Source organism: Equus asinus, chromosome 10 (genome assembly GCF_041296235.1).
Source record: "Equus asinus isolate D_3611 breed Donkey chromosome 10, EquAss-T2T_v2, whole genome shotgun sequence".
Taxonomy (NCBI): Eukaryota; Metazoa; Chordata; class Mammalia; order Perissodactyla; family Equidae; genus Equus; species Equus asinus.
In genome coordinates, this window is record NC_091799.1 from 107,810,926 (window position 1) to 107,835,711 (window position 24,786).

General features: G+C 54.5%; 1 protein-coding gene across 1 annotated transcript in view; it reads left to right on the plus strand.

Annotated features, from left to right (window-relative positions):
- Window positions 1–24,786, plus strand: part of LPCAT1 (lysophosphatidylcholine acyltransferase 1) — a 68,061-nt gene that overhangs the window by 16,010 nt on the left and 27,265 nt on the right. The window contains exon 2 of the mRNA XM_044779512.2: window positions 18,706–18,848. Coding sequence (XP_044635447.2) covers window positions 18,706–18,848 — 143 coding nt within the window. The remainder of the gene's footprint in view (window positions 1–18,705; window positions 18,849–24,786) is intronic.

Here is a 24,786-nt window from a genome sequence, read left to right on the forward strand (position 1 = left end):
CACATACACATAAGTATGTTCACACACACATACTATGTAAGTATATACACACATACACATAAGTATGTTCACACACACATATACTATGTAAGTATATACACACATACACATAAGTATGTTCACACACACATATACTATGTAAGTATATACACACGTACACATAAGTATATTCACACACTCATACTATGTAAGTATATACACACATACACATAAGTATGTTCACACACACATATACTATGTAAGTATATACACACGTACACATAAGTATATTCACACACTCATACTATGTAAGTATATACACACATACACATAAGTATGTTCACACACACATATACTATGTAAGTATATACACACATACACATAAGTATATTCACACACTCATACTATGTAAGTATATACACACATACACATAAGTATGTTCACACACACATATACTATGTAAGTATATACACACATACACATAAGTATATTCACACACTCATACTATGTAAGTATATACACACATACACATAAGTATGTTCACACACACATATACTATGTAAGTATATACACACATACACATAAGTATGTTCACACACACATATACTATGTAAGTATATACACACATACACATAAGTATGTTCACACACACATATACTATGTAAGTATATACACACATACACATAAGTATATTCACACACTCATACTATGTAAGTATATACACACATACACATAAGTATGTTCACACACACATATACTATGTAAGTATATACACACATACACATAAGTATATTCACACACTCATACTATGTAAGTATATACACACATACACATAAGTATGTTCACACACACATATACTATGTAAGTATATACACACATACACATAAGTATGTTCACACACACATATACTATGTAAGTATATACACACATACACATAAGTATGTTCACACACACATATACTACGTAAGTATATACACACATACACATAAGTATGTTCACACACACATATACTATGTAAGTATATACACACATACACATAAGTATGTTCACACACACATATACTATGTAAGTATATACACACATACACATAAGTATGTTCACACACACATATACTACGTAAGTATATACACACATACACATAAGTATGTTCACACACACATATACTACGTAAGTATATACACACATACACATAAGTATGTTCACACACACATATACTACGTAAGTATATACACACATACACATAAGTATGTTCACACACACATATACTACGTAAGTATATACACACATACACATAAGTATGTTCACACACTCATACTATGTAAGTATATACACACATACACATAAGTATGTTCACACACACATATACTACGTAAGTATATACACACATACACATAAGTATATTCACACACACATATACTACGTAAGTATATACACACATACACATAAGTATGTTCACACACACATATACTACGTAAGTATATACACACATACACATAAGTATGTTCACACACTCATATACTACGTAAGTATATACACACATACACATAAGTATGTTCACACACACATATACTACGTAAGTATATACACACATACACATAAGTATGTTCACACACACATATACTATGTAAGTATATACACACATACACATAAGTATGTTCACACACACATATACTACGTAAGTATATACACACATACACATAAGTATGTTCACACACATATACTACGTAAGTATATACACACATACACATAAGTATGTTCACACACATATACTACGTAAGTATATACACACATACACATAAGTATGTTCACACACTCATACACACGTTACTACATAAATATATACACACATGTATATACACACATGTATACTACGTAAGTATGTACACATGTGTACACACGTATCCACACAAGTATATACACACACATATACTACGTATGTATATACACACATACACATAAGTATATTCACACACACATATACTACGTAAGTATATACACACGTACACATCAGTATATTCACACACACATATACTATGTAAGTATATACACACATACACATAAGTATGTTCACACACTCATATACTATGTAAGTATATACACACGTACACATAAGTATATTCACACACACATATACTATGTAAGTATATACACACATACACATAAGTATATTCACACACACATATACTATGTAAGTATATACACACATACACATAAGTATGTTCACACACTCATACTATGTAAGTATATACACACATACACATAAGTATGTTCACACACACATATACTACGTAAGTATATACACACATACACATAAGTATATTCACACACACATATACTACGTAAGTATATACACACATACACATAAGTATGTTCACACACACATATACTACGTAAGTATATACACACATACACATAAGTATGTTCACACACTCATATACTACGTAAGTATATACACACATACACATAAGTATGTTCACACACACATATACTACGTAAGTATATACACACATACACATAAGTATGTTCACACACACATATACTATGTAAGTATATACACACATACACATAAGTATGTTCACACACACATATACTACGTAAGTATATACACACATACACATAAGTATGTTCACACACATATACTACGTAAGTATATACACACATACACATAAGTATGTTCACACACATATACTACGTAAGTATATACACACATACACATAAGTATGTTCACACACTCATACACACGTTACTACATAAATATATACACACATGTATATACACACATGTATACTACGTAAGTATGTACACATGTGTACACACGTATCCACACAAGTATATACACACACATATACTACGTATGTATATACACACATACACATAAGTATATTCACACACACATATACTACGTAAGTATATACACACGTACACATCAGTATATTCACACACACATATACTACGTAAGTATATACACACGTACACATAAGTATATTCACACACACATATACTACGTAAGTATATACACACATACACATCAGTATATTCACACACACATATACTATGTAAGTATATACACACGTACACATCAGTATATTCACACACACGTATACTACGTAAGTATGTACACATGTGTACACACGTATCCACACAAGTATATACACACACATATACTACGTATGTATATGCACTCAGTTTTGTTTCACAACATCTTTAATTTCTTAGTACTGAGTAAAGCACAGTCTTAAGTCTCATTTTAAAAAATCAGGATTTTGTCCCTGAAACAGAAGCCGTTCAAGAGCCGTGCTGCAGGAGCCAGGTCCTGCCCATCCCGCCCGTCCCCATGGCAGTGGGCCCTGGGAGGGCGCCCCAATGGGGAGGGTGTCTAAGCAGGGCCTGGGCTGCGCTGCCTGGGAGCGTCTGAGCAAGGCTCCCACACGGGGTGTCAGGAATCCTCGCCCCGGCCTGCTGACCACTCCGCTTCTCAGTCTGCCGGCTCTTCATCTAACACAGCCAGATGGCCCGAGGCTGTGGCATGCTGGGGCCACCTGACCTTTCCCGAGTTAGCGTTGTCCCGTAAACCTGTAGTCTGGTTGGGAATTAGTTTGAAAATGAGCCCAGAGGAACATGTGTGTTTGGAAATAACGTTATATTTCAGTGTGATTGTTGGGTTTGTCCTTCCAAGGTACAAGTCACCACATGCCCTCAGTGCCGTGTTTTGCAGTGTTAAAACTAATCCACAGGTTCTGTGGCCTTTTAACCATGGTGCAGCCTCTGAGCTTGGGTGTTTCAACGTTGTCAAGTGCTGTTCGTACTCGCACACAGGACAGCCGGCTCCTGTCCTCCTCCAGGCACAGCCTGTCCTCGGCTCCTCCACAGCTGCCACGGACTCCCGTGTGCTAGAGCCGGGACATGCCGCAGGTGCCTGAGGACCACGGCCTGTTCCCAGCACAGATTTTATTGTGAAAAGTTGTATTTCCATTTTAGAGCCAGAGCAGTGATTTATTTTCCCCAAAAAGTTATTTGCAACATAAAGCTTTTTAAAAACATCTTCCAAAATGTTAGTATGTCAAACCCCTAGGATGGGGACACAGAGCTGGGCTTTGCTGTGCTGTGTCTCACGCAGGGTCCCTGAGATCCGGAGGGCGCAGACCAGCCTTTGCCACCAGTGGGCCCTGCTGCCTTGCCCTGGGGCCCAAGCACACTCAGAAGTGACCTTGGTGCCCAAAACAGCCACCCCAGCTAGGGGGTCTTTTATATCAGGATCCACTTTCTCCCAGGCCACCCCTGGAGAGAGGATGGCTGTCCCACGTAGAGAGCAGGTGACAGAGCCCCCACTGGCTGCCCTGCCCTGGGCCCTCCCATTCCATCCTGGCTGCACCTGAGCTGTGGTTCTCAGGAGCAACCAGATGGGTCACCTTCATCCTTCCCTACTGTGCTCAGAGAATTGACCACCCTGGCCAGGGGGACAGACCACTCCAGGCTCCTCTCCACGCCTGCTCCTTTGACAGTCACCACAGGCCTGGGGGCAGGCCTATCCTGGCTCCACAAATGTTACTGGTGGGCAGGGGCTCCCTGTACCTGTGGGACAGAGCCAGGATGCTCTGGGAGAGGTCCCTGCAGCTGGAGGCAGAGCCAGGATGTTCTAGGGGAGCTCCCTGCAGCTGGGGGCAGAGTCAGGATGCTTTGGGGGAGCTCCCTGCAGCTGGGGGCAGAGTCAGGATGCTCTGGGGGAGGTCCATGCAGCTGGGGGCAGAGTCAGGATGCTCTGGGGGAGCTCCCTGCAGCTGGGACAGAGTCAGGATGCTCTGGGGGGGATCTCCCTGCAGCTGGGGGGGGCAGAGCCAGGCTGCTCTGGGGGAGCTCCCTGCAGCTGGGGGCAGAGCCAGGATGTTCTAGGGGAGCTCCCTGCAGCTGGGGGCAGTCAGGATGCCTTGGGGGAGCTCCCTGCAGCTGGGGGCAGAGCCAGGATGTTCTAGGGGAGCTCCCTGCAGCTGAGGGCAGAGTCAGCATGTTCTAGGGAAGCTCCATGCAGTTGGAAGTACAGGATGTGGCCATGGGTGTCCTTGCAGCTGGAGGAGGACTCCTTGCAGCTGGGGTTTGGGGGGCGGTGTCGGCAGATGGTGGCCTAGACCCAGAATTTCAGTGGGGGGCCTCCTCTAGTTAGGGGTGGGGACTGAGCCTGATGTTCTTTCTGTAATGCTCTCTGTATCTGAGGGGGGTGGGGTAGGAGGTACCCAGGTTGGGGTGCTGCCCCAGCTGGAGGTCTTCCCCCAAAGCTGGTGAGCCCTGGACAGCCCAGGATGGCCCAGGGAGGACTCCTCCCACAGGGGGACTCAGGCTGAGCTCTCCTCAGGCCCTGCTGGCTCTTTGCAGATATTTGCTGAACAAATAGAAGCAGCTAGAAATGCGACAGTTCTTGAATGTCGAGATTCTTTTCTTCAGACTATGCAGCCAGGCCCTGGAGGTAAGGAATTTCCTTGGGCCACAAGACCAGAGTGAGTCTATCTCCAGTACGTGCCCTGAGCTGCGGGGGCCTGTCTGTGCACACGTGAGCTGTTATTGTTGGGGTTCTCACGGTCTCCTTGGTCCATACCCCCCACACTCCTGCCCCTGCTGACTGTCCCCATCGGCTGAGGTGCACCCCTGGCGCAAGACACCAATGAAAACAGAATGCCGCCGGCGAACCCAGAGTCTGCCGCCGTGGTGGGCTGCACCCCGGCTCCATACAGAGTGGAATGGTGTGCACTCGGCAGCAGGGCTGGCCGGCCTGGACCCTCCCTGCTTTCTCACCAACTGCCTGGGCGCCGAGCCTTGAGGGCAGGCACGGCCCTGTCCTGTGCTCAACCTGGGCTAGTAGGGGCCGCTGGATGAGTGGTCAGTGAGCAGACGGCCACTTGACCCCCTAGCGCTTGCAGCAGCCCCTATTCAGACAGTCTCTCTGGGTGCCGCGTGGCACCACTTGCCTCCTGGCCCTGTGGGTGGTGTCACTTGCTCAGTAGATCAGCACACGGCCTTCTCTGTGCCTGGCCTCTGCCCCCTGCCCCCGCTTCCTCCTGAGTTTCTCACCCCCTTGGATGTGGATGTTCCCAAGGACAAGCCAGTGCCTCCTGGGGTGGCCGTCACATCCCTGCCCCTCCCCAGGCTGCCTGTGGTGAGGGCCTGCTCCCCTGGACTGCCCGTCCAGCCTCACTCGGGGTCTGAGCTTCTCCACCCATCTGTGGGACTCGCAGCCTCCTGGGTCCGTCTCTGCAAGTGGGAGCTCCGTGCCCTGCAAGCCGCCTCTCCGTGGGCGTGTTCTATAGGGTGTTCTGCGTGCAGGGGGACGGCTGTGGGAGTGGGTCAGGTGACCTTCTGCAGCCTGGGAACAGGGGCCTGGAGCCAGCTCCTGCTTCTGAGCCTCATCCCCAAGTGGGACGTCCAGCCCTGAAAGCTGCTGCTTTCCAGTGTTTCTGTTCTTCCTCCCCACTGCCCCGCCCCGGTCCCTTCTCCTGCCCCCCTGCCCAGATCTGGGCCCTGCTGGGTGCTGAGTTCTTGGGGGTGACTGGGCAGCCGCGGAAGGGCCCAAGGTTTGGTTTGTTGTGGAATTTTCCTCTGGAGGCTGCAGGTCACAATCACAGGGGCCTCAGGGACAGAGCCCCGGTCTCCAGCTGTGGGGCCCTGGACCCCTGGGGAGATGAGGTTCTATAGGAAACTGAGTGAGGAGAGAGTGCAGGCAGGACCCGGGGGCCAGCCCAGCATGCCAGCGATCGTCCAGAAGCCATGTGCATCCCCCGGCGCCCTCTCTGCCCTTGCCGCCTCTGTGTGTGGGATGCCCCCCCAAGCTCCCGGTGTCCCCTTCAGTCTTTGCTTAAACCCCACCAGTTACTATAGAGACCTTTCTGAACTTCCCTGGAGAACAGGTGTCCCCCGCCCAGACGTGCCCTCCTCACCGGGACACCTGTCGCCTGCCCCAGGTGGTCTAAGCCAGAGGTGCTGCGCTGTCCATCAGGCTGGGGCTTCGCTGTTCACGGCTGCTCCCCAAGTCCGGAGCAGAGCTGGCCCATCCAAGCTCTCGGTGCCTGTTTGTGGAATGGATGCGCTTGCTCTCTCTCACACGCCTTTCGTCCAGCTCCTCACAGACGAGAGTGGTGTGCGAGCCCCGAGCTGTTTGCCGGGCGTCGTGCTCTGTGCTCGCATGATGTGAGTCTGGGCTTTGGGGACCCCCAGTCCAGCCAGCGCCCACCCTGATGTGGGGCGGGCAGGAACTGGGGAAGAGCCGGGGATTGGGGGAACCACATCTGGCTGGGGGGCCGGGAGCAGCCAGCACCCCTGGGGCTGCCAGGAATCTGTCACTTTGGGAGTTAAAGGTCGAAGATGTGGCACTCCCTGGACATCCAGCAAGCTGCGTCTCTGGAAATGACCGGGAGGGTCTTGACCAGAATGCGGGGCTCCGGGCCCTGGACGCCCAGGGCATTGAGACTGTGAGTTAAGGTGACAGATGTAGGAAAGGGGTCTTTTATCGAAGGTGCGTCGTGCAGCGCCCCCCCCCCCCCCCGACTGTGTGCTCTTGGGGTCCACACCCTGTGACCCTCTGCGTGCCTGCAGGGGGAACATTGCAGCTGAGGTGACTGTGTCTCCACAGAGAGAGAAAGGTGTCCGGGCGGTGGCCCCCGGCAGAGACTAGCAGGGATGCGGAGTCCTCCTGGCTCTGCCCCCATCCTGTCCTCCCACAGCACCCTCATTCACTTCTGTCTGTGATCCTGGGCAGGCGCCGCCCTGAGCCTTCCCACACCCGACCTGCTTCTTCTCCAGCTGCGCTGGGCCCCCTGCCCCTACCCTGTCTTGGGGCCCAGCCTCTGGCTGGAGGGCGCTGTGGTCGGTGTCTCCCTGGTAGTTTTCCCTGGGGACCCAGAGTCCACATGGCAGGTGGCTCCTGATGTCCCCAAGGGTCCGCCCCCCTGGCCCTCAGGTGGATGCTCTTTTGTTTTTTAAGGTATGCCTTTTTTGATGAGGAGGTTTGGTCTGTTGCCAATCTTCCTTTTTTTCCCCTCCCCAACGCCCCCATACATAGCTGTATATCCTGGTTGTAGGTCATTCTAGTTCTTCTATGTGATGTGTCGCTGCAGCGTGGCCTGACCAGTGGTGTGTAGGTCTGTGCCCAAGATCAGAACTGGCGAACCCTGGGCCACGGAAGTAGAGTGTGAACCTAAGCACGTGACCACAGGGCTGCACCCGGGTGGAGGCTCCTTTGCTCGTCTGCTGGCGCGTGCCCTCAGGCCCCAGCGCCCTTGAACATGGACGGAGAGCTCAGGCCGGCCACCGGGGCTCCCAGTGCTGGGGTCTCTGCTGAGTCCACCTGGAGACCCCAAGCTGCTCCTTTGTGCTGAGCACTGACCGTGTGGTTGGCTTCACACCTCCTTCCCCAGCTGGACCGTGGGCCCTGCTGCCTCAGGCTGCCTGGTGCCTGTGACCCGTCAGCACTGAGGGACGGAGCTGGACACTGAGCCGGGCAGGGTCAGCCAGTGTGGCGGGCTCCAACCTCCCACTGGAACCTCGGGCACGGCTCCAGGGCAGGCAGGAAGGACTGTCTGGTATTGGTGGGTTTCCCTGTGGTCCCCCTGGTTGTGGGACGTCAGGTGTAGGGTTGCCTTAGACCAGAGGGGTTCTGGTCCCGTAAAGAACTGCATAGATGCTTGTCGTTGCCTCACAAACCTTTACACACCAACCAGGGTGTGTTGACAGTGGGAAATACGGTCGTCTGGGGGAATCCCTCTGCCGCTGGGCCACGGGACAGGTTTGTAAATTCAGAGTGAATTACTGAAAGACACGCTCAGTTTGCAGAAGCCTGCAGATTGGGCGACACATTGAGTTGAAAGCCCTGGAATAGAGAAGACGGGGACAGTGAGGAAGTTGGGGCTGCCTGCGGGTTTGAAAGAAAAACATCACTGTTTTAGAAAAGCTATATTTAATTTTAGACTCGAGTGGGAGAGCTGAGAAGAAAGCTTATCTCTAGCAGTGAGCGTGGCTCTGGAAGAAGCCTTTCTTCGAGTGGAGGCGCCGTTATCCTGCTGTCACCCAGGAGGACAGAGAGTGTCAGGATTGATACAGCTGAAGCCTAAGGTCAGGACCACCAACATTCACATGTTAGTAAGAAGACCTGCGAGTCCTGTGTGAGTTTGGGCGCAGGATGGCCGGTCACACAGAAGCCAGCTGCCTGATAAAACGCTCATAAACAGGAAGATGCTCCTCTGGCCTGACCTGCACTCCCCCGTCCCCAGCCCCTCACTGAGGATACCGTGGAGGCTAGCCACGCCGCGTCTCTTCTGTCCATCAGAGCAGCTGCGTGTGCGACAGGACAGAGTGACAGCGATGTTCAGAATGACACATTTTCCTGTTTCACTTTTGCTTTGCAGCAATTTCACCGTTCAAGTTAGTTGTGAAACAACTTTATTCCACATTAAGCACAGCACACGATTTGGACCAGAAGGCATTTCATGTTTAAGGAAGGTGTTGGCCGATGGTGGGGAGCAGAGAGGATGCGTCTTCTCCGGTTGATTTGCTGGTTTGCCTCTGGGAGATGGCGGGCCCCGGCCGATGCTCTCTGCCGCGCTTGGCAGCTGTTGGCCCACTGGTTCTGTGCTGGGGGTGTTCCAAACGGAAGCACCTGGTTGTGCCAGCTGAGGGGACCCGTGTGAGAATCGCTGTGCTTTTTCTAAGTTGCTCTCTCTTTGAAAAGAAAATATAATAAAATTAGATGTATCCTTTTCCTCTCGCTACGTCAGGAGAGACTGGCCCCGGCAAACGTCAGCCGTCTCCACGTGGCTCTGTGGAACCACCTCCTGTCTCAGGTGTTGGGGCCACACACTGCCCCAGGGCATCAGGTGTTGACCTCCCAGTTTTAGAGTCTTCTGTCTATCCTAAATCAGGATTCTCAAAAACAGCTTGTTTTATTTATTTTTTTTATAAGTAACAGCAAAAACAACAAAAAAAGGATTGACTTCCTGGGCGAGGTTCTTCCCCTCCCACCGTTGATCCCACGGTGCCCTGGAGATCGCTCGGCAGAATTCGTGCAGTCATCTCTCATTCACTCCTCACAGGACAAGCTCGGAGGTGACCAGGACCAGCCACCCAGGGTGGTGTTTGAGGGCTGCACAAGACCCCGCCCCAGAAACCACTGCTCCCTGTGCTTCTGAACCCTGGTGCCTGCTTCTTTTCGAAAGATGCGCCCTTACTCTCCCCACCCCGGACTCCAGCTGATCTGCCAGGTGCACGTTCGTGCTCCTGTCTCAGAAATGCTCCTGCATGGGGGAAGGGTCGGTGCACCTGTCTGCCTCCATGACTTCTCACCCCTCTGCAAGTTGGGCGTGGGCCCTTCTCTCTGGCCGCGGGGTGAGCGAGGGTTCTGGAGCCAGCCCTGCAGAGAGTTGGGAGGGACCCGCCTGCAGAGGAGCTGGGGCAGGGTGCGGTATGGTAAGAGACCAGAGGGAGGCCGGGGTGTCCAGCACAGGCCGGGCCTGGGGACCTGGGGTCGCAGGGTGACCCTGTAGCCATGCAGAACTCTGAGCACCAAGGTGTCTAGTCTGGCTGTGCCTGGAGGGCCAGGGTGGGAGCTCCTGTGTTGCCCCTCAGAGGGAAGGGGGCGCAGACTCTGGACTTTTTTTGGAGAGGGAGGCAGTAGGAGTTGGTAAGAAAGGGAGGCAGCAAATTTGATTCCAAATTGTGTGTCCATGGACCAGAGGGACGGAGCTGCCCCTGAGCGGAGCGGGGCGGGCCAGGCCAGGGGCTCAGCGTGGGTGTTGGTTGTGCCTGATGGTGGATCGGCTGTTGATGGTATGTGTCTGGGGCCCCAGGCAGCAGCCCCAGCTGGGACGGCAAGGTAGGAGGCATGTCCCCGTGTCAGGCCGATGCCCAAGGGCGTGAGGTGCACAGAGGAGGGACGGGCTTCCCCCCCACACTTCTCTCCCAGGGCAGCCCCTTCTCATCTCAGCTGCCCCTCAAACCTTGGCTTTTGCTCTGACCAGCCAGCTGACCTTGGGAAGCTGCCCTCCCTCCCTCGCTGGGCCTCAGTTTCCCCCGATCCAAGCCCATCCACAGTGGGTGTTTCCTCTCTGGGGTGTGGACTGCACTTGCATCCCTGGCAGGATCGTCTCTGCCTCCCCCACCATGGCTTTGTGTGCAGGGTGGGCAGCCAGGCCCTGCTGTCTGCATCTCGCTCGGCCATGTCTAGCACGTGGTGCACATGCCGCTTGCGTGGGTTGGCTGATTCAGGGTAGTTGATGCGTCTGTCATGTTCTTCCTGGAACCACTTCCTTGCAGCCCCATGGACCCTTCCTTCTGAGAGGCATTCGTTCCCTTGAGCTGGTGAGCAGTTCCCGTTAGTTCCTGCTTATGTTTTGGGTCCCTCTGCCCCTCCCGGCCTCTGGCACTTCCTATCAGTGGCTGGCAGGATGGCCCCCGCACCACTGTGCCCGGGGATCCTGTCCTCATGGGTGTGGGAAGACCCACCGGTAAGAACAGCTTCTGTCCTTTGCATTTTGGATCTGAGGGCCCTCTGTGCCAGCTCAGTGACCCCCGAAGCCCCTGTGGGTGCTGTGGTTGCAGCACCCCCTGATGCAGACCCCACCTGCCACCCGGGCCCACACCTGCTAGTGATCTGCCCGCTGTCCCCATGCTTACCTGGGTCTGCCTGCCCCGAAGAACACCTCCACGGATGTCATAAAGTGACCTGACAGCATGCAAATGTGAGTCTGGCTTGTTTCTTCTCTTTTTCACTGATCGTCTCCTGGGATTGTCTTCGGTGACCCCTGTAACTCACTCTCCTCCCTCTGCTGACCCCTGGCATCTGACTGTCATGCAAGCGACCTTCATCTCTCTGGTCCCCTGCTGGTCCCCCTTTGGTGGCGTCCAGCTCTGCTGCCACCACGACGCTGCCATCAGCAGTCTCTCAGTGCCTGCCCATGGGAGCAGCTCCCCATGGGGCCAGGCCTGGGCCTGCCAGCTGGCCGGGTGCACACGCCCAGGCTCAACCTGAGTCCTCACCTGCCGCCAGAGGCTCCAGCACCGGAGCTTGAACCATGGGAATTCATCATCTTTTAGTCCTGGAGGCAGGAGGTCTGAGATCCAGGTGGCCTCCTGAAGCCTCTCCTCTGGGCCTGTAGACGGCCGTCGTCTCCCTGTGTACTCACGCAGTCCTCCCTCTGTGTGTCTGTGTCCTCATCTCCTCTTCTTCTAAGGACACCCATCCTATTGTATGAGGGCTCGCCCATGTGACCTCATTTTACCTTAATCACCTCTTTTAAAGACCCTATTTCCCAATGTAGTCGCATGCTGAGGTCCTGGGGGTTGGGATTCTAACATATGAATTTAGGGAGACCACTTCAGCGGCTGACACCAAAGCAGAGAAAGTGGAATGAGCCCCGTGCCCCCGGCCCCGGCCATCACCAGCCTGTGGCCAGTCTGGTCTCATCTACCCCTCTCTCCCCCCGCCCCGGGGACTTGGAGGCAGAGCTGGCCTCCATCACTGCACTCGGAAACATGCTGGCGTGCACCTCAAGGGGAAGGGCTCTGGGTAGCCCCAGCGCAGGCCATGTCATACCTGAAGGCACCAGCAGCCCCGTGTGGTGGTGTTCATGGGAGGTGGTTAAGCAGGCACCCCGCTGGCCCTCGCCCGTGTGCATCTGCCCCGAGCCCACATGGTGCCACACTCCGCACACATGCTTTCCTCCGAGCTCCCCTTCTAGCTCCTTGTTTTGACTTCTTTCTTACCGTGTGTCTGGGGCATTTGTCCCAGAGCGTTTCCTGGTCTGCGTTTTGCAGATTGCATGCCCCGTCGTCACTGGCTGTGTTCCTCTGTCTTCGTGTTTTCCGGAAGCTGGTGGCTTGACCTAGAACTCCGTTTCTGCTGGGTCGTCGTGTGGCTCCTCCACGCAGGGCTCAGCACACCTGCTCGCCTCCATCTGGGCAGGACCCTCTGTCACATGGGCATCTCGAATGGCGCGGTTCTGGAAGCTGGTGTTGATTCCTGGTTGGCACGTCAGGGGGGGCACGCCCTGCTCCACCGCTTGGCTGCCTAAAGGATCATCTCATGGGACGGGCAGCACCAGGCCTGGTTCTTCCCGCGCTGGCCAGCTTCACAGTCAGGAGCTGGTTTCCTAGTGTCTCTGGAGGCAACCAGGGAGGTTGGGGTGTGTGCGTATGACTGCATGTGAGTGAGTAGATGCACGCGTGTGAGGGGACTCGGGGCGCTGATCGACTCATGGTGGTCAGCACATCTGAAGTTCCAATTGTCTCATTGACTGTTCTCACTGATGCTGAAATCGCTCCATCTGCCCCGGGGGCTCCTGAGTCCAGGACCTTCGCCAGCTTTCCTGATTTGGGCTGATCCATGATGTTCCTGGTTCATCGTCTACGCCTCTACCCCTGACCTGGAACTGGCTTCGCCCAGGAGCCCTGGGTCCCATTAGCAGGAAGTGTTTAGAGCTGTGGGCAGCCGCCCAGTTCTCCTTGTACCTGGCGGGTCACCACCTGGACCTGCTCTGCTGGTGACTCCTGATAAGCGCGCCAGTTAGATTGGGAAATTCAGCTTCAAGCCAAGTGTAAAGCGGCTGCTTGACGGCACGGAGTGCTGGGGTTTGCCGTGTCCCTGTCTGCCGTGTTCAGTCCCTTTGGTGGGAGAGTTTACTGCAGCCAACTTGCAACCAGTTTAAACCGTGTGCCTCGGCTGGGCACTCTCAGCGTGGGTCCTCGCAGGACTGCATCATACACCCCCTTTAGATCCCAGGGCAGCAACTCCGGAGTTCATTTGACCTGGCACTTTCGAGGGTGGCTGGGACTCCTGACAAGGATGGGCAGGCTGCAGCTGTTGGCAGCTTCTCGGGAAGGACACAGGACCTAGCATTTCCAGACTTTTCCGTCCCTGGTCCATAGCCTTCTCCACAATATGCTACTGCTTCCTCCTCCTTTGTCCCTGGACCCAGACCATTCATCACCTGGGACTTCGGACAACATTCTCTCCGAGGCGTCCCTCTCCCACTGACCCGGTCTCCAGCCCATGCCTGCCCGAGCCCTGATGCCTCATGCCTGCCCCCATCTCCAGGGCTGTCTCCCCACCCACACCCCACCAGTCTCGTCCGTCCCTGCCTGCTGCCTGCACGGGTGTCATCTGCCGGCTGCCCCACCACTTCAGGGAGCATGGCAGCTCTGAGAGGGCCTTTGGTGGGAGTGGGTTCTGGGTGCCTCCCCTGCTGCTTCCCTGTGCTGGGTCTCTGAGGCAGTGTCTCATTCGGGGCAAGGGGAGTGGAGACCGACCCTCTCCCCAGGAACCTCCCTGCCTTCCTGCGTGCTCCTGATGGGGGACAAAGCCCGAGGACCCCTCGAGCCGCGGGCTCGCCCTCTAGGCTGGCTGAAGAGAGCAGCACAGACGGAAGTGCCTGTGGCTGCCCAGGGAAGGAGTTACCACGTCCAGCCTGCCACTGGTTCCAGCACATTCCACGTGTGCAGCCGGAACTGCATAGAGACAGCACATCCGCTCACTTTCCCCAGATGCTCTTTGTTCTGTTGGTTTTCTAGTCCAGCTGGGACTTCCTAGGAACGTCTTTGTGGTGACACCTCCCTTTTCTCAGCGCCCACCAGAGTTAGGAGTGTCCACGTGGCTGTCATGGCTGCTCCAGTCATCTTCCCTGTGGCTTCCCACAAAAGCACCGAGTCTGCTCAGGCGCTGGCCAGGCTACAGTGAGGGTGCAGGAGTGGGGTGGCCGGGCCTGGGATACACATAGGCGACAGGGCCTGTGGAGAAGAGAGGTGGGTCAGAAGGTGCAGGAGGATGGCAGGGTCTGACCAGGGGGCAGCCTGGAGCTCAGGACAAGTCATCAGAGCCCACAGAAGGTTCTAGAAGGAGCTGCAGAAGGCCTTCCAAGTCCTGCCCCCCCAAGGATGGTTTCTGCCTCCTATGGGACTGGTCTGGGCCTGGCACAGAGCACACAGGCGCAGTGGTGTGCCAAGGTGAAGGCAGGACTGTGGGGACCTGGCCAAGGAGCCCTGAAAACATGTGGGCTCTCAGCCCAGGAAGCCGGATCCCTCTTGCACCCAGCGGCTCCCAAAGGTACCTGCCCTCTTGAAGCAGCTTACACAACACTGCATGCACACACGCACACACATGCACACATGTGCACAGGGGCACACGTGCACACACACACACACACCCACACGCCCCCATAGACACCTCTCTCCCTGTCCTCCAGGCAGAGCCAGAGTGGCTCACCGTGGGCCAGTGGCGCTCTATCCCAGACCACAGTTTGTCTCCACCCGCACCCTCCTCTCAGTGGAGGCTTGTCTGTGTGCTGACCTGCAGCCTTTCCCTGTTTGCTGCAAAACACGGATGCCAGGACCGTGTTCGCCACGCTGCACACAAGAGCCGGCGTGAATACATCATCCAAGGTTTAAGTGCGGTCACACATTGCGTCCTGCGGGAGGTGGCCAAGTGCATCCCGTGGCCGCTGGCCAGCCCACAGGAGCATATGTTGCTAATTAGCCCAGCAACTTGAACAGCAGACTCTGAGCCCTGACTTTGGCGGTGGGCAGGCTCCACCACCCATCCAGCTCCCCTCAGCACCTCCCCGTTGGTCTGACGGAAAGGGGTGTTCCTCCCCGGAGCGCCTCGAGCCCCTGTCCTGGTCTGCAGGTCTCAGATACACCTCGTGGGGTGTGGAAACCGTGTGCTCTTTCTGGAACCCCGTGAGAGACTATTGTCATTCCACTGTTTGTGGCAGAAGCCATCCTGAGAACAGAATGTGGCTTGAGAGTAGGTGTGTGGTGCAGACACACATCGGAGAGGGACACCCTCCGAGCCACGCCGTCTGCGTGGGGTCGACTTTCTGAGCTTTCCTGTTAACGCTCTTTGCTGCCTCTTCCTTTCCTCCACGGTACAGCCACCAGGCCTTAAGCTCGATTTAGGGGATCAAACAGTCAAGTGTCCAGTGGCTTCACTTCTCTGCAAATTGGGAAGATTTTAACAGGAGAAGGAATGTGGAGCTCCCGGGGCAGTCTCTTCGGAGCCGGGAGCCCCAGACAGTGGGGGCCGCCTGAGGGGTGGCCGAGAAGAGCACCACGGTGGGCGACGCATTGGGACCCAGAGGCAGCCTCGTCTACAACTGCCGTCTTCCCTCCGCAACAAAGTCACAAGATAATCACAAAGGATGGACAAGAACGTAATGTGCTGACTGGGTTTTAAAGGGAAAGGAAAGGCTACATTTTAAACTTGTGGGGTTAAGGTGGTGCTTAGAGAAAGCTGCGCGCTCTCAGTGTGAATATTGGGGAAATAAAGCCTTTCTGAAAATAATGCTCCAGGCTTTCACCACAAGAAGTTAAAAAGAGTGTTGGAGTGAACTTGGAGTAGAAGACAGAGACTCCCTAAGAGCCAAAGTTAATATGATTGAACAGCAATGACAGAGGCAATGAACAAATCCAAAACTGGTTCTAGAAACAGATTAATAAAAGAGAAAAACATCCGGCACTATAGGCCAAAAAGTTTTAGAAGGCACAAATAATATTAGCAATGCAAATATAAATCAGGGCAGGGTTGGTGTCAATTCTGAGAGGATGTGATGGGTGCTCACTCAGTTATCACAGAAACACACACGCTGGGCATTTGGTGTGGAAGGAACATCTGCTGAGGGTGCCCAGAGAATTCCTCACTGACGAACACTGAAATGAACTCAAGAAAAAAGAGAAAATTGAGGTGGACGGTCTTAGAAACGCTGAGAAAGCACTGAGCAATCTCCGTAGAAATCGCTCTGAAGAGGCACTGGCTGGCGCCTGACGTGGCTGCAGGATCCGTCCAGAGAAAGGCAGCACGAGGGAAGCTGCGGGTCCCGCTCCCCCGAGAACCGGCCGAGACTGGGTCCCAGACATGTGTTAGCAAACAGACCAAGCGATTCCCTAAAAATAGCGTGACAGGAGGCTCCCAGCGCTGGGCCCAGGGTGTGACGTTAGAAAAGCCGTGAACACTCCACATTCACAGGCTGGGAACAGCGCATGATTATCTCACTACATACAGGAAAGACGTTGGCTAAAATGAGGATCCAGTCATGATTTCAAGCAAATCAAAACTCGTAGGAGCCCGGGGGTGGCCAGGTATGTTCTCCTCAATAAAGGATGTTTACTGACAGCCGAGAGCAAGTGCCGTCTCACAGGAAGCCTCGTCACCACGTCAGCCACAGGACAGCGCATCTGTTGTCGCTGCCTCTGTTCAACCTCTTGTGAAACTGGAGGTTCCAGCCGGGGCGATAGCCAGCCCCGGAAAGAGGAGGAGAGAGAGAGGCAATTAAAATTGCTGTCATTGCAAAGCACACACTTGTCTAGATCCACGCTGTCCAACAGGCAGCAACAGGCCGCACATGGTTTTTGGGCGCTTAAAATGTGGCAAATTTGAATTGAGATGTGCTGTACGTGTAAAACACACGTTGGATTTACAAGACCTTATGAAAAAACTGTGAAGTGTCTCATTCATAGTTTTGTACTGAATACATACTGAAATGATAATGCTTCAGATATAATGTGGCCACTAGAAAATTTAAAATTACACATGTGGCTTGCATTGTGTTCCCATCGAGCGGTGCTGGTGCTGATAGAGACCCCAAGAGAACCTACGGAGAGACCATGGGGACAGGCAGGGGCACCCAGTCGCAGGTAGCAGACACCCGACAAGGAGAGTTGGGGGTGGGGCCACCCAGGCTCCGTCAGCCGGGAAGCTTGGAGATGGCACTGCAGACGTGGGTCTCTTTTCCTGTCTTTTCTGTTCCTATGCACCAAAACCAGAATGTTTGAGATGTGTATTATTGGAAATAATGAAAAACTGCATCTACTGGTTGTAAAGCTTTTGTAAGTCTTATATTTTGTCATCCGTGCCCCGCCCTGTGTTCTAATTGACCACTGAGGTCAGGTTCCTCCCAAGACTCATTGCTGAGTGTCTGCCCTCAGGTGCAGAACCAGTACGTCTGACTTGTGCATAAAACCACTTCGATTTTAGTTCCAGCTGCCCGTCCGCCTGCGCCTCTCCCTCGCTCAGCTGCTCTGCTGAGCCCCACGTGTCCATCCTCGCCCCACCCCGTGTTAGTGGCTGTGCTGTTTCACCTGCAGGGCCTGCCCCTCCCCATGGAGCCCCAGCCCACCTTCCACAGTGTCCTCTCCACCAGACCTGTGGCGGCATTCGATGCCCCACCCAGTGCTGCTCCTTTTAAGGCCAGACTGAGCTGCAGCGCCCCCACCCCCACCTTGTTCTCTGCTGGGCTCCCACCCTGTGGCTTCCTTGGGCTGAAAGTCACCTGACTTCCCAGTCTTCCTTGTGGTCCAAGGTCCAGGCTCGTGAGCACTGTGCCTGCTCCTCACTGCTTCACAGATGGCAGCTTAGCCCCCAAAAGCATCCTCTCATTGCGTAAGGACTTGGGGGAGCTAGGAAGAGCAGGACTGCCTGGTGGGGACGCTGGGGCTTGGGGCAGAGCACTGTTGACTCCAGGAGGGAGCCCCCCACCCCATTCCTAGGCCGCCCCTCAGGGGTGACAAGGACAGAGTGGGAAGAGGGTCTGGTGACCCTGGGGAGGGCGTCCTGGCTGCTTGTCCCACCCAACTGTCCATGAGAAGACAGCGCCCCGGCTGCGGCAGGTCCAGTGCCGTCTGCTGGGCAGCTTCCCACTCCAGGCCCAGAGGAGCCGAGCCTCGTGGCAGTGCTTCTGGAGTGACCGCCCCCTGTCTCCCCAGGTCACCCTCATGACGCTGACGCTCTTCCCCCTCCGGCTGCTGGTTGCCACCTTCATGATGCTCCTTGCCTGGCCCATTGTGCTCGTGGCGTCACTGGGATCTGCAGAGCAGGAACCCACGCAGCCCCCCGCCTTGTGGAGGAGGTAAGTGGCTGGTCCGCGGGCTCTCTGACGTGGGGGCTCACAAGCATCCTGAGCTGCCTTCGTTCTCATGGTTTCTCGTGTCCACCCAGTGTGGCAGGCTACCTTCCCCTTCCTGCCCAGGGCGCCCAGGGCTGCCCTCCGCTGGGACACTGCTGCCTCCTGCTCTGTCCTCCTTTGACGACGGCTGGTTCCTCCCCAGACACAGTCCTGCTCTGACGCTCTTTCTAGAGTTCTGCCAGCCACACAGTGGCTGATTCCCTGTCCCGAGCACAGAGATTCCCCATGATTCTGTGTACCCAGCACACGGATCCCGCATGATTCCTTGTCCCGAGCACTCGGATCCCCTCTGATCCCATGTGCTCCGAGCACGTGGATCCCCGTGATTCCCTGTCCCGAGCACACAGATCCCCCGTGTTTCCGTGTCCCGAGCACACAGATCCCCCGTGTTTCCCTGTCCCGAGCACACAGATCCCCGTGTTTCCCTGTCCCGAGCACACAGATCCCCCGTGATTCCCTGTCCTGAGCACACAGATCCCCCATGATTCCCTGTCCCGAGCACACAGATCCCCCGTGTTTCCCTGTCCCGAGCACACAGATCCCCGTGTTTCCCTGTCCCGAGCACACAGATCCCCCGTGATTCCCTGTCCTGAGCACACAGATCCCCCATGATTCCCTGTCCCGAGCACACAGATCCCCCGTGTTTCCGTGTCCTGAGCACACAGATCCCCCCGTGTTTCCCTGTCCTGAGCACACAGATCCCCCCGTGTTTCCGTGTCCTGAGCACACAGATCCCCCGTGTTTCCCTGTCCCGAGCACACAGATCCCCCCGTGTTTCCGTGTCCTGAGCACACAGATCCCCCCGTGTTTCCCTGTCCTGAGCACACAGATCCCCCGTGTTTCCCTGTCCCGAGCACACAGATCCCCCATGTTTCCCTGTCCCGAGCACACAGATCCCCCGTGTTTCCCTGTCCCGAGCACACAGATCCCCCCGTGTTTCCGTGTCCCGAGCACACAGATCCCCCCGTGTTTCCCTGTCCCGAGCACACAGATCCCCTGTGATTCCATCTCCCGAGCACGTGGATCCCCCGTGAGCCCATGTCCTGAGCACTGAGATCCCCCACGTTTTGTGTCTCCAGCCCTCCGAGGCTGCATGTCAACGTCTGTCCCACTTGCTGCCCCTGGTCTGGCCTCCGTAGGGTCGAATGTCCTCTTGCTTTTACACCTTGAATATTAATAAACCACAGCGATCTGTAAGTAGACGTGTTGCGAATACATTTTAACTGCAGATCCAGCGTGAACCTCCAGGAGTTAAATTGAATCACAGCATTTCTTATTTATTTAAATACCTAAAGCTATTCTTTAGCTCAGTGTATACGTTAGTTAACGGTGATGTGGAGATGTCCGAAGGATTTGATATGTACTTCAGCGTCTTAGGAGTTATCATTCTTATCATAAAACCAAAGTGCTGACAACCTCTGTCTCAACATCTCTCTCGATCATGAGGGGTCCTTGAATGGTTTAGTCAGAATAGAAACAGTATTAGTTTAGTGTGGTTGTTGGCGAAAGGGCCCACAGGCCAAATCCAGCTGCCACCTGTTTTATAAATAAAGCTTTATTGGAACCCGGGCATGCCCGCTTATTTGGATGCCTCAGGGCTGCTTTCACGGAGGGTGGATGGTGGCAGAGGCCACACGGCCCACAAAGCCTGAAATATTTGCCACCTGGTCCTTTACGGGTTCGAGGGATGGGCTCAGTCCTCCTCTTTCCTTTGGAAAGCGTCTGAGCTACAGGCACATCTGTGATGCCTGTGAGAGGCATATGGGGACGGGCATGTGTTCTGAGCACATGTTCTCCCCGATGCCCACGTGCCATGGTCAGACACAGCATCCGTGCGGGGGGAGGATGGCCAGTGAGGTCCAGGGGTTTGCTGAGCTACTCATGAGCGTGGCATGGCCAGGGGCCCTCTCACAGGTCTTCATGCTCCCCTCTCACGGTAGTTCACATTCTCTGTTTCAAATGAACCTTGGTCTCCTCTTCCCCAGTAGACACGAGGGCAGGCCCGTCTGTCCCCAGCACAGCACCTGACCAGGGTGTGCTGGGAAACACTCCTGAGTGAGGGGATGGGTGAGTGAGGGGATGAGTGAGTCAGGGGATGAGTGAGTGAGTAAAAGGGCAAGTGGATGTGTCAGAGAATAGGTGAATAAATGGTGAGAGTGAATGAATTAATGAGTGAGTGAGTGGGTGAATGAGTGAGGGAGGGAGGGAAGGAGTGAATGAGTGAATGAGTGGGTGAATGAGTGAATGAGTGGGTGAGTGAGTGGGTGAGTGGATGGGTGAGTGGATGAGTGGAGGACTCAGTTGGTGCTGCCAGACAGGGGTGGCCCGTGGTCACCTGGGCCCTGGGCACCACTGGCTTTGGGTCTTTCATTTCCCCCTGTTGGATTTTCTAGTTTATCCTTGAAAAGCGCTCTTTACTGTGACGGTTTTTTATCTTTAACTGTGAAATATGAGTTAGTATCAAATATGTAATCAAACAAAATGCATCTAGACCAAACAGGAGTCAGGATTTCAGTTTTGCTGGGTTCAGAAGCCGCAGTGAGAAAGCGGAGGGTTGGTGTCTGATAGATTGCGAGGGATTTGATCAGAGTTTGGGGCTTTAGCGCTGGCGGGTTTGTGACCCTTCCTGGCAGGTGTCATCTCAGTCCCTACTTCCGCTCTGACCTTGGCCTGGACTCCCGCCCTCCTCCGTTCTCTCCCCGACGTGGGAGTCCTCACACAGCTGCAGATTCTGTCTTCAGAATCGACCACCCCAGGCCAGTTCCCCTTCCCCGGGCCAACTCCACCTGGCTTTTCCTGTCCCTGAATATCTTACTCGGCCTCATTGGGTAACAAATGGACCGCAGCAAACTGCAGTTCCTGCAGCCCACTTCACACGTGCCTCAGATGCGTGTGACATGCGTGCAAAGCGTCTGCACAGGGAAGGGCAGGGTTCTTACGAGTCCCAAGCGCTCAGGTGTCTGGGTCCACGGAGGATGACTGCGTGTCGTTCTGTGTGTTTGCGCACATGTGAGAGAGTGTGGCATGCGTGAGAGTGTGTATATGTGTGCTACACATGATGTGTGTGTGGTGTGTGTTCATGTGCATGTGTGTGTGCATACATGTGCAAGCATATAGGTGTGTGTGTGTGTGATGTGTGTAAATGTATAAAGACGAGTGTGTATTCGTGTATGCAAGTGTGTGTGTGTGTGAGTGCGTGCATGAGCACTGTGTATGTGTGAAGCACGTGTGTTTACGTGTGCACGCATGTACCATGTGTGCTCGAGCTGCACACAGCCCCCGGGGTCTCCACACAGCAGTGTTGATGGAGAGCTGGCTCAGTGCACAGCCCTGGGCTGGGTCTGGTGCTTGAGGGGAAACGAAGGGCAGGGGACCTGGACACCCCGAAGGATGCACAGTGACAGGAGCGCCTGATCTGGGGACACGGGAGATGGAGGAGGCGGGACTCAGCGTGTGCCACACTTTCTGCTCAGGGTCGGCGTGGAGTCAGCTGGGAGCGACTATTCCAGGCTCTGCACAGCCAGGGTTTTGAGTAGGTTGACGTTAAAGAGGACTTTTGCTGTACGTATGTTAGTGTCATTCAAACCTTCCTAAAATAAAAACCCTGGGTTTTCAATGAAGAGGAATGACAACTTCACAAAAGACACTTATTCTCAGTTACTTTCAAAACGGTGTCATAAGAACCAGAGCATCTTACAGACCCGAGCAGGGGCTGAGGCCAGAGCCGGGCCAGGCGGGCGAACGGTGACGGTTGGTCCTCTGGCTGCTGCTCCTCGGCCAACTCGCGTGGTTTGGAAAGCGGGTGTGTTGGGCCACTCGGGCGCCTTCACTAAGTACACAGATGGGGCTCAGCCGCAGACACTCAGTTCTCATGATCCTGGAGGCTGGATGTCCGAGCGCAGGTGCCTGCACGGCCGCAGGCGGCGCCTTCTGTGTGCTCGTGGGCAGCGAGCTCAGGTCTCCCCTCTTCTTCCAAGAACGCGAGTCCTGTGGGCTCAGAGCCCCACCCCTGTGACCTCATTTCCCCTTATCTCCAAACACAGTCACTTTGGGGGTTGGGGCTTCAACACGGGAATCTGGGGGGACAGGATGCGGCCGCCGCAGACGGACCCTTTCCTGAGGGCTCCGTGTGGGGACTTCGTTCCCATCTCTGTGATGACTCTGGGTGCCGTGTGTACACTTGGGGTCGGAGCCTGAAGTCAAACTTGGCTTTAGCTTCTCTCCTCTGTCCTGGAAGCCGCACTCCCACCCACACCCCAGCCCGGATCAGCCGGGCAGCCTCCACGCCCCTCGGCGTCTGCAGCCTGGCGTTGCCTCCACCTGCTGCCCGGGGATGGCCCCTGCTCCCAGCCAGCCTGTCCCAGCTGTGAGCACGCCGCTCCTCACAGCTGCAGCCCCAGGACCCTCGTCTGCATCATCAGGGGTCGATGCTCAGCCCCGGAGGGTCCCAAGAGTGCACAGGCTGTCTGTCACCTCTGCCATTTCCAGCTCCCACCCACCTCTGGGCTCCCTCGCACGGCAGAACCATCAGAAACTGCAGATCCGTGCTCTCTGCACTCTCCCAAAGACCCGGGCAGATCCAGCTCTCGCCCCTGCCTCACGGGCCTGGGTGTTCAGGGTGCCAAGGCCTCGGCGGTCCGTTCCAGGGTTGGGTCAGGATGTTCCCTCAACTGGACGTGCCGTACCCCCTCCTGGTGGCCTCCTCCTCTGTGTGCCCTTCTCGGCCCCCTCTTGCCCCGACCCCGACTCCCTCCATGGTCCTTGAGCCCTTCCATGAGCTCATCTCATTCTGGGGCGTTGACGACCGTCCACAAGCCTGCGGCTCCCAGACCTGTCCTCCAGCCGGAGCCCCAGAGCTTGCCATCAGTAAGTGGTATCCAGCTCCACACACCCAAACAGGACCTCTGGGCTCCCATCTCCCCACCCGTTCTAGCCGCAGCCCCCTCGTCTGTGGATGGCGACCATCATCCTTTGTGGCCTGGGCCAGGCCCTGGGAGTCAGCCCCACCCTTCCTCTCGCTCACACCTCCCATCCATACCAGCAGGAAATGTGCTGGCTCCACCTTCAGGACACACTTGACCCCTCCACCCGGTCCCCCTTCCCTGGGGCCCTCACCATCAACGCTCCCCTGGGCCCGGGGATAGCCTGTCACCTGCTCTCCTGCTTCTGCGTCTCAACACGGCAGCCACAGGGTCCCCTACAAATGGAAGTCAGAGCACAGCTCTCTGCTCTCAGCCCTGCAGAAGCTCCCATGTCTGCGTCCCCCGGAGTAAATGTCTCGTCCTTTCAACCCCTACAAGGTCCTCATCATCTGCCGTCCCTCCCCCATCCTCCTCCTCCCTCCTCTCCAGCCACCCAGCCTCCTCACCACCTCCCCAACACTCAAGCACCCTCTTGCCTCAGGGCCTTTGCACAGGCTGTCCTCCCCAGAGTATGCATCACCCAGATGTACATGGGGTTGACTCTTCTTCCCATCTTGCCTTCACTCATCACTTCCTCCTCTGCTGCTCCTGACCTTCCTCACTTTGCCCTCCTTTTATTTTTATTTTTCGTGGATGATATCCCTTTCTGATTTACTCCATAATTCACTAATTTTTTAAAAATCCTTATTTCCCCTGCTAGAGACTGAACTCCAGCAGGCGGGGATCCTGGCAGGGTTCGCTGATGTGTCCCCAGTGCTTTCTAAACCCGTGCCTGGCAAAGCGGGTACTCGGGAAGCGGTGGACGAATGGGTGGATTTTCCTCTCGTCCATTTTCTTGGTTTTATCCCAGTAATACGCATGTGGCATGAAAACAAAGCCATGAAGGAGAGCGGCTGCTGGAAAGCTCGTCTGCAGGCCCGCCCCGCCCTCCCGCTCTGCTGCAGGGTCCACGGTCCCCG